The 12217-nt window shown below is 38.3% G+C and overlaps 1 protein-coding gene and 1 pseudogene across 1 annotated transcript; one reads left to right on the top strand and one right to left on the bottom strand.

Annotated features, from left to right (window-relative positions):
- Positions 1-8954, top strand: part of LOC113294460 — a 35312-nt pseudogene extending 26358 nt beyond the window's left edge.
- Positions 8955-9099: 145 nt separating this feature from the next.
- On the bottom strand, positions 9100-10818 carry LOC113296844 (30S ribosomal protein 2, chloroplastic-like). The gene is made up of 4 exons (XM_026545200.1): positions 10164-10818; positions 9969-10070; positions 9585-9857; positions 9100-9484 (listed from the first exon to the last, which is right to left on the bottom strand). Exons 1-4 carry the CDS (start codon positions 10719-10721, stop codon positions 9431-9433), a joined length of 987 nt encoding a protein of 328 aa, XP_026400985.1. The 5' UTR covers positions 10722-10818; the 3' UTR covers positions 9100-9430.
- Between the last annotated feature and the right edge of the window lie 1399 nt (positions 10819-12217).

Here is a 12217-nt window from a genome sequence, read left to right as displayed (position 1 = left end):
TTCAGGTATTAGAGTCTGAAAAAACTCAAGTAAAAATTTAAAAGCACATAATAATAACCTGAATAATTGAGGATCCTTAAAGTCAATCAGTTTTGACTCACACAATCGACCACGATGAAACTGGTGGTCAATCTTAAGCAAATGTATCGACCCTAATCTCTTAAAATAATTAGGTTTAGTCTTAAAACTAAATAATTGACACATCTGAAATTTATACGTTCCCACAATTGGTTGAAAAATATTTGGTGGGAAAACAAAGTCGATCTTAGTATCATAGCCTGGTCTAACCTCATCAACCAGAGGATGGGTTTCTAACAACTGAACTTCCTTATGGACATCACTAGGTTCAGGAAAACGTGTATGAAGATAATCTTGCAAAATGGTTGAGGCACATATGTCAAGTCCGAAGTGAGGGACCTTTCTAAGATTTAAGGCACATGGAGAATGATAATCACCCTCAAACTTAGAGTTTTGGGTATCTCAAGATAGACTAGCTATAATTTCCTCAATTTCTAGATCGTTGGAATCCTGAAAATAGTCAATTGCTTATTCTAGGTTATACTCAAGTGACGCATCCTCACTCATATTTAATAGTTGTACGAGTTCATTTTCTTCGTCTAAGACCATTGTTTCTAAATCGCTAGACTCTAAAACGGTATTCTCAGAATAAACTCGTTCCTCTAAACCATTATCGACTTCGTAATCAAAAGGAAATACTACATCATCTAAAGAAGTGGTATCTCTAATCAAATCCTCGTCCTTTTGAATAGGTGAATAATCATTAAAATTATCGGGATCTGAACCAGAAATAGCACTATCATCATAAAGTTCATTTGGAGTAACAAATTCCTGATCACTATGCCTACATATTTCAAATTCTTCATCAACACTATCCTCGTCGTAATCATCATTATAATAGCATGAAAATGGTTGAACCTCATCTAAAGTAGTGTTACCAATCCTATCCTCGTCATCTTGATTATGCAAATAACTATCCTCATTTTCAAGGGTACTATAGGAAACACTGTATTGGAAATTAAGATTATTTCGAGCATTTCTTTCGTTCGTCTCAGCTATCACCTTGAAGGATTCCTCTATAGAAAGTTCTCTTTCGTCATAAACTAAGTTGTTCATCTCAGCTAACTTACGTGTCGACTCCTCTAATTTCCTGAGGGACTCTTCTAAAGAAGAAATATAAGAATTTCGCTCGTATGACCGGTGCGTGTGTGGATAGTAATTGGGCTCATCAAGGTATGAGCCATAACCTTGAAAAGGCTGATGTTCCCAACCACTATTCACATTATGGTCAAAGTAGTAACGTCCATTTTGAAACTCAGTCGGATATTCGTTGTATTGGCTCTTGTAATACCAGTTCGACATTCTATTGCAGGGGTGTGAGTTGTCACACAAAATAAAACCCACTGACAGGGGATTCGTGGGTGGATAGAGTCTTACCTCCCGTACCAGACGGGCGATGAACCGTTGAAGTCGACTCAGGCCACCGACTCCGATGTCAGTGTACGAATCCGAGGGGCCGAGATAGTATCGTAACTGTCGTCCTTCCCTGCAAACAGTTTATATTTAATCTTAACCCTTCCGTAGGGTTTTAAAAATAATGTCCAGTCCAAAAATAAAGTCCAAAAAGTGTCCAAAAATAAAAAGAAAAATTACAAAAACTAAAACCCTATTTACAGTTTCTAAAAATAAAACAAAATAACTATATACAAAATATTCTTCTTCACTCCTTTTGGATTCCTCTTTTCTTTCCTTCTTTGGTGATGCTTCCTTTTATAGCACTTTTTCTTTCCTTGTAGCTTCGCTCGAAATATGAAAAGAATCAAAAAATACCAAAGGCGTAAAAGAGAACAAAAATTCTAAAAGAAATAAAATAAATCTAAAACCTAAAACCTAAAACCTAATACAAATCCTCGGCGGCGGCGCCAAAAATTGATGTAGTTTTGAAAGTGGTAGTAAAGTTCGTTCAACTCGGATTGCGTGGACTCGATTTTAGACTCAAATTAAAATAGAAAACTTAAAAATAAATTGTTATCAAGATTATAAAAAAAAACTGAGACTCAGGATTCCACCAATCTCCAATTTTTATGTGATTTAATCTAGTCAATAATTATGCAACTCTTTACGTTTGAAGTGATTCTAATATTCGCCTGGACAAGTAGATTCTCAAAACAATAGTTGTAAATCGAAAGCATGGACCATCAAAAGACTTAACCTAAGCATGACCCATCAATTGAGAACACAACCACTTAATCAGAACCATATATTCAATTTCAGTTCAGTGCAAATAATCATAAAAGAATTACAATAATTAAATTAAATAGAATTTACCACATAATAATTGGAAAAATGGCTTCCTCTGTCGCCTCAACAATGGGGTTTAGCTCCTCATGTTAATCACGTGCTCAAAATAGGTGTTCATAGCTCAAAAGGGTGAAAAACAAGAGAAAACTAATAAAGCAACGAGTTTGTAACAGATATAATTGTTACAGAACTTGTTGTTACAAAATTTGAGACGCTGTTCTTATTTGCAACGGATGTTCTTCAGCAGCAGCAGCAGAAACTCGGTTTTCCTGCAACTTTGATTTCTCGACTCTGTGGTGCTCTAAACTTTCCCCAAACTGTTCGACCTTCTCCCTTGAACTCCCAGCAACTTATATATAGCCAACATAGCGATTTAATCTCCCCAAAAACTCATCGAAATCTCTTCTTTCCTTCCTTGGCAGTTACGGCAATAATTTTTTCTCTAAATTGTTCCACGCGTTTCTGAGCTTTCCCGATTGTCTCAAACTCTTCCTTACATAGATATGTATCTTTGGAAAGAGTTTTAGGTCTTTAGTATCTCTAGAACTTCTAAAAATAATCTCAATAGGTTCCGTGTAAAAACACTTTCCCTGTTTAGCTCCAACTCGGTTTCTTGCCCAATTCGATCCAAACAAACGACTATACCATGCTTGTTTAGTTGAATCACGTCCATCCCAATAAATTCTGGCGACTGAATCTCACTAAAACACCTTCGAAATCAATCCCCAACTCTGCCAGTTGCATGCACAAAATTTCCCGCCAATTTCAGTTTTTAAAACGATGAAGATGACCTCCCCCTATCCTGTGATGGTCTCCCTTTAGCAGCTGCCTGGAAATGGATGCCCCTTAGTAATTAGGTCTCCCCTTATCCATTTGAGGGGTCCGAATAGCAAGTGTCCTCCGGGGGTGCCCCGCGCAACTTTTCGAGCCGATTTCGCCGCAAAAGCTTATTTCTCCAAAAACACCTACAAAGACACAAAAAGCCATAATAAATACAAATTCGAGCACTAACAATATATACAATTGAGATCATATTAGACACATAAATGTGTCCATCTTCGAGAAAATATCCCCTGACCCAATTAAACTGACATTTAGATAAACAGTTTCCTGCACTCTATACCCTCAAAAACAATTCAACAAGGAATTAACTACCAAAAGGTGAAGCCGGTCAATTATAAATGGTCTAACTTAAACACAGATTGGATAATATTTATAGATGCTTCTTTCACAAAAGAAGACCTGTCTATGGGTTATGCTTTTATTCTTTACTCCGTAGACCACGAGTCATTTATGCACGTTTCAGCGGGTTCGGAGAAGGCGTCATCGGATCTACATGCAGAATCAATAGCCTTGTTTAAGGCAGTTACTTGGCTGAAAGAAAATATATTGTCAAGCGTCTCAACAATCTCCGATTGCAAAACTCTAGTTGACACTATAAACTTGGTGAGCACAAGCTTCTCTTGGCCAGCCGAAAACACTTTATAGGAAATCAAGGTAATTTTGAAAGACCTACCTCAAGCACAGGTAAAGTTTATACTACGGAAGCACAACTCAGCAGCGGACTACATAGATAAAGAAACAAGGATAACAAACCTCCAGCACATGTCATCCAAACTACAACAAAAAATTCAGCAAACTAGCATTTTCTCTGATGTTTTTGGTAACAATGAAATTACAAATCTATTGTACTGTATTCATTGAAATTACAAATTACAATGAAATCAACAAATTATGATCAGTCTAAGAATTATTCTTAGAATTATCAATAGGTTTCTAAGTTTTCTTCATTTTTCTCTCTTGTTTTTTGTGTTTCAGACCTGCTATGCAGTAGATACCAGCACCATTACACCAACCAAAGCCATAACTGACTCTCAGACTCTAACTTCCACCGGCGGGGTATTCAAACTCGGCTTTTTCAGTCCTCCAAATTCTACACATCGTTATGTCGGGATATGATATGAATTTGATCCGAGGCAAAACATTGTATGGGTTGCAAACAGGGATAACCCCCTAAGAGCGACTGCAATGGTACGACTAAACTCAAAGATCAAAGACCAAAAAAAAGACTAAATATGAGTTTAATCTGTATTGTGACGTTATGGGGAGAAGACCAAATTTGGTCGCGCGTAAAACAATTTTACGCATGAAGACGGGCGAAAGTATTAGTTACGTTTCATTTCTGCGCGAAATTATAAATTACGTTTCAAACGGGCGTAAATATAAATCACGTCTGTTATCGAGCGTAAATATAAATTACGTTTCGTATGGGGCGGAATCTTAAATTCCGCCCGTTGATCAGACGGATTTCAAATGACCGCTCGAAGAAACGTAAAAATAAATTCCGCCCGAGTTAAACACGGTCACACAGCACGTGTGAGATCAGACGGGCGAACATCTGGTGTCCGCGTGATGAATTGTACGGACCGACATCTGCTGAAGCATCATCTGGTGAAGCAGCTGGTGTTACTTTATCATTATTACCAGATGTGAAGCATCATTAACGACCTAAGCTCAAAGCAGCTTTAACATCTAACCTCCATGCAAAACCACCACCACTGTCGTTCATTTTCCAAACATCACAAGGTACAATCAACGAGTGCCTCTCCTTCTTACATGTATACTGTAATCTAACCCTACAAACAAACCCTTCACATCTCGACGGTAAAGATTCGTTATCTTTCGTTACCAACCACACCATTTCCGGTCTCTGTTCTCCGCCATAACCGAACCCATCTTGATTCACTAGTTTTCTGTAGGCTTCGTTGGTCCATCTCACTCTATTCAAACTGTCAGATATGAATCCAGGACACGCGTCTTTCTCTAGATTAATCTTTTTTTCTTCGTCAGTTCTTCCTAAAAACCCTAACCCTATCTCTTGATCACCGAATGTTTCAGTTATACACTTCACAGTTACACATGATCCTACTGGTCTTACTGGCTGTGAAATCACAACCGTCCGATCTGTTGATGATGATGATGTTGATGTTGATAGTGCAGCAGAACCACCACCTGATCCGCCCGACCCTCCACTACTAGCTGGACTACTGCCGTTTTGGCTCCATGTTGCAGCAGGTACATAACTAGTCAGATGACTCAACGGTAGAAGTGATGATGGTGAAGATGATGCTTCACCAGTGGGTTTCTCTGGTAATAATGATAAAGTAACAACAGCTCATTGTACGGAATTTTGGTGTCCGCCCCAGAGAGGCGGAATTTTGGTGTCCGCCTGGCAACGCGCGGAATTCTGTTGTCCGTCTCATCAGGCGTAAATTTATGTTACGCCCGCAACAAACGTAAATTTAAATTCCGCCCCACCAACATACGTAAATTTGGTTTACGCCCGTTAACAAACGCAATTTAAGTTTACGCCTGACAACAAACGGATTTTAAATTTACGCCCGACTATATTAGGATTTGGGATTTGGTCGCGACTAAATATGGTCTGGGTTTTGATCGTGGGCTGGGTTTTGATCTTTACTCCGTCCCGCTGCGTTAGAAAATCAATCCAAATTTTTAGTCTTCCTCGCCCACTGTGGATGCTCTAAAAGATTCATCAGGAACCTTAAGAATTGCTGACGATGGAAATCTGGTGATTGTAGATGGACGAGGGGTTGTTTTTTGGAATGCAAATGTGTCTGGTATTAATGCACCTAATAATTCAGTTGCCGAGCTATTGGATACTGGAAATCTTGAGTTTAGATTGCTAAATGAGTCTGTATGGCAGAGTTTCGATCACCCAACCCATACTTTTCTTCCAGGGATGAAGATTGGTGGAAGTACATTAATGGGAAAGAAACTAGAGCTTACATCTTGGAAAAGCGAATCTGATCCTTCAACAAGTATTTTTTCACTCATGCTCGAGCTACTTGGTGATCATCCTCAGCTGGTCCGGAGAAATGGGTCTAATTCTCTACTTTGGCGAAGTGGTCCGTGGAATAGTATAATGTTCATTGGCATAGCTGAGATGACATATGCTCAGGCTTTCTCTTTGTCAGAAGATAATATGTATATAAGCTTCAAAGATCCTAACAAATTATACCAGCAATTCGCATTGGATCACCACGGAGCATTCCTTGGAAAGCAATGGGATGCGGATCTGGACAACTGGTATGAATTCTGGTCATCACAAAATAATATATGTGATACTTATGGAATGTGTGGCCCTTTTGGTAGTTGCAATCCATCGAATTCGCCAATTTTCAGTTGTCTAATAGGATTTAAACCCAAGTTTGAAGATGAATGGAGTAAGGGGAATTGGTCAGGTGGGTGTATCAGAAATACGCAATTGGAGTGCCAAGATAGCGGCTTCGGGAATCTAGACACTGTTGATGGATTCCAAAAACTGGAAAGCGTGAAAGTCCCTGACAATGCTATTGTTTCCTTGTTATCTATATCACTGTTGGAGGATAGTAGAATGATCTGCTTGAGAAACTGTTCGTGCTTAGCTTATTCATTTGATATTGGTGTTGGGTGTATGACATGGGATGAAAATTTGGTTGACATACAACAGTTTAATCAACGTGGTGCAGACCTTTACATTCGCTTAGCTCATTCAGACATTGGTAAGTGATTATACATCAACGCTGGTTTCAATTTTTCTCATTAAGTTAGTTTTGCAAAATTTCATTGGTTGACAAAATTTTAAAACAACGCACCATCTTGTAATTTCCCTCAAAAACTCGGCTTATAACGATATGCTTGTTATTCTTTGTACACTTAATCTGATATAACCAGCACAAAATTTTTTTTGACAATGATGGCGTCCTGTCCATTTAACAAGTCTACTTCACAACTTCTGGGCATGTGAATATTAGATTTCTTAGTTCTTACATATATAACTCCTTGTAAAATGTAGATCTTGCACTGAAGAACAGTACAGATCCTGCTCGAGAGGACAGTACAGATCATGGCTTAAGCAAGAATGGAATAGTTATTATTGTAATTATTGCAGTCTTTGTAGGAATGCTTGCCATCAGCATATGCGTGTACTTATTTTGGAAGTGGTTGACAAAACAAAAGGGTATCGTATCTCACCCTAAAGCTATTGAAAAATGTTGAGAAATTAAAACTAAATTTGATCTGAAATTACAGGATATGTTGCTTCTGATTGGGACAATATCCACGAAGAAACTCCAGACAATCCAGATCAATTGAAAGTTTTCAAATTTCAAGAGCTAGCAACCGCCACAAATAACTTTAATGGAGCTAACATGCTTGGCCAAGGTGGATTCGGGCAAGTTTACAAGGTATGTTCTTTATACTTAGGAATTTCACTCATGGGTCAAATTCCAAATGAAACGTTATACTACACACATGATATTGTCTTTCTGTTCAGGGAACGTTATCTGATGGACAAGAAATGGCCGTGAAAAGGCTATCAAAGGGGTCGATACAAGGTCTAGAGGAGTTTAAAAATGAAGTCATAGTGATCTCAAAAGTTCAGCACAGGAATCTGGTTAGACTTCTAGGTTGTTGTCTTGAAGGGGAAGAAAAGATGTTGATTTATGAATACATGCCTAATAAAAGCTTGGATGCCTTCCTTTTTGGTTTGATGCTCTTTCACAGATCTAATTTTGTGTGCTTATATATATGATGGTGTGTGTGTGTGTGTCAGTACTTGTTTTCTTTCAGATGTAATTCACCTCACTTGTTCTTTGTTGGTTTGTGTCAGATCCAGAGAAACGGGAACGCGTAGATTGGAAGAAGAGATTCCAAATCATCGAAGGAATAAGCCGGGGAATGTTGTATCTACACAGAGATTCTAGACTGAGAATCATTCATAGAGACCTCAAAGCTAGTAACATTCTACTGGATGAAGACCTGAATCCGAAAATATCAGACTTCGGTATGGCAAGGATATTTGGTGGTGATGAACAACAAGCAAGTACTAGAAGAGTTGTTGGGACACTGTAAGTAAAAGAATTTGTTTCAATGGTGTGCATCAGCAGTTTGAATAGCATAAATTGTTGTATTTTACCTTCAATGTCTTAATTATTAATTGCTTCCAAATTTGAATGCAGTGGATATATGCCCCCGGAGTATATCATGGATGGCCGGTTTTCCGAAAAGTCTGATGTTTTTAGCTTTGGAGTGTTGCTTCTGGGGGTTGTGAGTGGAAGAAAGACAACAAGTTTTCACCATCTGGAGCAATCATTAAGCCTTTTAGGATATGTACGTAAGAGCGTTTTCCTTTCGATCTCCACTCAGATCTCTATCCTAGTTTCTAATAATGTGGTGCATCTTTTAGGCATGGCAATCATGGAGTGAAAATAAAATGGAATTGTTGATCGACCCTGCGATACTGCACGAATCAACTCCCTTAGCAGAAATTTTTAGATGTATTCAAGTGGGACTATTGTGTGTGCAAGAATGTGCAAGAGATAGACCAACAATGTCAACAACTCTTTCTATGCTAACCAGCGAAATCACCACTCTTCCTGCTCCCAAACAGCCTGCATTTGTGGAGAGAAGGGCTTCTACACCACTGGAATCCCTTTCACAGAGCTCGGGAGCAACTTCTGTCAACCATCTAACTATTAAATTACATTTGCTGCTTTTGAATTTTTTGTGTTTATAGATTCCTTTTTCTTTCTAATTTTGTTACGTAAACAGTGACTTCGATATGGCATGGTCCTAGAAAGACATGATGACATCTTAGTTTGGTATGCGGTAAAGCTGCAAAAATGTAAATACAGGTATGCAACCTCTTGGTTATACTAGATTCGCCACCAAACGTGATGTTAATCAGAGAGCGAATGCTCATTGCAATAATTTCTAGATGAAGTTTCGTTTGTTGTGTTTGATATATAAATCTTTCAATGTCATTATATTCATGATATTAATACACAAATAAAAAAAGAAATGTGGGAGATGAAGCGGCATGGCATGATTCCAGAAGATTTTGCACCATGAAATTTTAGAGAACATTTTTAGAGTACTGCAAGTGAAAGTGTTATCCGGACCCAAAAGCAGTCTTGACTAAAGTGCCCAGAAACTTCATTCTTCCAAATGCAAATAGATTCTGTACAGCACCATGCCATAGATGCCCAGATTATAAACGAAAGTGCCCACAACTTTATCGTCTGTTAATTTTGGTGGAGATTTTCTTCTAGTTTCGCCTCCCCTGTGCTAAGCTAACTCGCAATGCTCGTCCCTCCAGTTCCTGACAATCAATGAAAAAGAATTAGCACAAGTCTAGGCGTATTGCCATTCTGTCTGGTGAATATATGAAAACATGTGTAATATGAGAGAGCTCTGATTACCATTCCATTCATAGATACAAGAGCAGCATCCATCTCTTGCTTCGATGAGTAGCATACGAATCCATAACCTCGAGATCTTCCTGTCTCCCCGTCATACAGTACCCTAGCCCCAACCACATCACCATACTCTTGAAACGCTTGGATCAAACTCTCAGATGTGACAGACCAATTTAAATTTCCGACGAATAACTTGTAATCAGTTTCCGGGTACAATGGTTCTTTCGGCTTAGGCTTGTCAGAAAAATTTACCTTCAAAGTTCTGCCACCAAATTCCTGCAATAAATTGAATGCGTCTGTTTTTTAGTCTCAACTTGGCGCACAAAAACTTGCAAAATTAATAATCGAACTAGCCATGTAACAAGATTTACAGAGAAAGAGACTTACACGTCCATCAAGATTTTCAATAACAGCATTGCAATCTTGAACGCTGCTCATTGTAACAAAAGCAAAACCTCTACTTCGTCCCGAATTTCTATCGTAAAGTACCTAAGAACAAGTCAAGTTAAGAGTTCAATTCCTTGTCAATATGCCTAATTTAATGGAGAATTATGCAGTTTTAGAAATGAAATATGGAGGTACCTCAACCATCTCAGGACTTCCATAATCTTGAATTATGCCGGCAAGTTGTGCACTGTCACAATTGTAAGGCAAATTACCAAAGTATAGCTTAGTGTTAGTAGCTGATACACCTTCATTACTAACATTACTGGTTTCTTCTTCTCCCTGTACTTGATCCCCATTAGAAACGGCCACTTCAACTACTGCATCTTCTTGACCATCTTCATTTGTTATTTCATCCTTAATCTCTTCAGCTAATGATGATGTTTCAGTAACTTCTGAAACTTCGTCTTGCTCAATGGTGGCAGATATCTTAAAGGTATTGCCCAATCTTTGAGAAGGAGAATTCATACTAATGTTGCAAAATGACTCGTGAAGCAAGTGAGAGTGAGATGATGATGCTCCTGGTGGTATTAACACTGACGGCGTCCTCCCGTTGCCAATGCAGGCAATTCTAGGAAGAACAAAATCAGATGCCGGAGCATATTGTTTTATTGATGAAGCCACACGACAACTAGCAGTAGTAGTTGTTGTTGCAGAGAAGCATGATCCTAAGGTTGCTCCTGCAGCTGCAGCCATTTATTCTCCGCTAGGATCCTTTAATTTTCTAGCTAAGGTGACAATGGAGGTGGTGGTTTATTCAGTTATAGCAGTACTAGGTGGTTTTTTGTAGAGGAGTGAAATGTGAAATGAAGAGGTTGGGTTATCTAATATGATGTGGAAGTTTTATGTCCAGTAAGAAAGAAAGATATCCCAAGGATAAGATTTCATTTTCCACGTAGGTAATGTGGTGGTGTATCTTGTTTGCCAACGTCAGGGAGCTGGATTTTCCTAGCTAAATTGTCCTATGCCACTTAATTGGGGCCTATAGCTACGTGGCAAAATATGGTCATTAACAAGTACTTTCTAGAAACCCCTTAACCACTATTTTTGTTAATATCTAATATACCCTTATTCAATTAGTGATGATTAATTAAGTTAGTATTAGTTAAATTAATTAGTGTTTGAGTTTGATTATAGTGTTAGGATTAGAGTAGAAATTCATTTCCTCTTTTAACGTTTGGAGGGAAAGAAGAAGAAGAGGGAAAAAGAAAAAGTTAGGGTTTGTGATTTTTGTTAGCAAAACGAAACTTTATAGTGATGATGAAGATTCTAGTAGTGATGAAGAAGTGGGTGCATCAGATTATCATGATTTCGATCCTACCGAATTGGATATTTTGTTGAAAGAAGAAGAGGATGTTAAACAAAGAATGCTTGAGGATATTATTCAAGCACAAGAACAAATTCGTCGAGAAGAAAAAGGTGATAATGCTTCTAATAAACAAGTATGAGTTGTAACGATCTACAAACATGCATTTGCACGTCTCGATCGCCCAAAAAGGAAAAAAAATCAAAATAGTTTTCCAGAATCGGTTTATTCTAAAACACCACATAAACCGATTCTGTGTAAAATCCCCAAATTGGGGATCATAATCGGTTTTTGTTCATCACCATATAAACCGATTACAGTAAATTTTTGGGGAGTTGGGTACGTGACCAAAATCGGTTTATGTTGGTGATGTGCATATTCCGATTCCTTAACTTGAATAATCACGTAAGTGGACAATCGGTTTATTTTCGTGTATATGTAATCCGATTCTTAAAGTTCCAGGAGAAATGTGAACAACAATCGGATTATATGACACGAGACGTGAACCGATTGTGGACTTTGAAATCTTTAATCGGTCTTTATAGTTGCACATATTAACCGATTGTGGAAAATCGGTTTATTCGACTGTAACATATAAACCGATTTTGAATCATCAACTTGTTGATATTTGTTGTAGATTGTTGCGGCGTTCGACGAAGATCATCCCAAACCCGTAGGTGTTGATACCTCTGCCCACTATTACACCGATTTGGAATGGAAAGAAAGGAATGATGCAAAGAAATGGTTTATAGACAAGGGAATAGAGATCAAATGCGCCTTAGTTTTAGGCCGTCATTCAAGTGAAGATCGTTTGGAAATTGTTTGTGAGAGAGGTGGAAAGCAAGAAAGTCACTGGGCAAAGGAAAGACTGTACGTGAAGAAGACG

This window comes from Papaver somniferum, chromosome 7, assembly GCF_003573695.1.
Source record: "Papaver somniferum cultivar HN1 chromosome 7, ASM357369v1, whole genome shotgun sequence".
NCBI classification, from domain to species: domain Eukaryota; kingdom Viridiplantae; phylum Streptophyta; class Magnoliopsida; order Ranunculales; family Papaveraceae; genus Papaver; species Papaver somniferum.
Note: the sequence above shows the minus strand (reverse complement) of the source record. Positions and strands in the feature narration are given on the sequence as shown.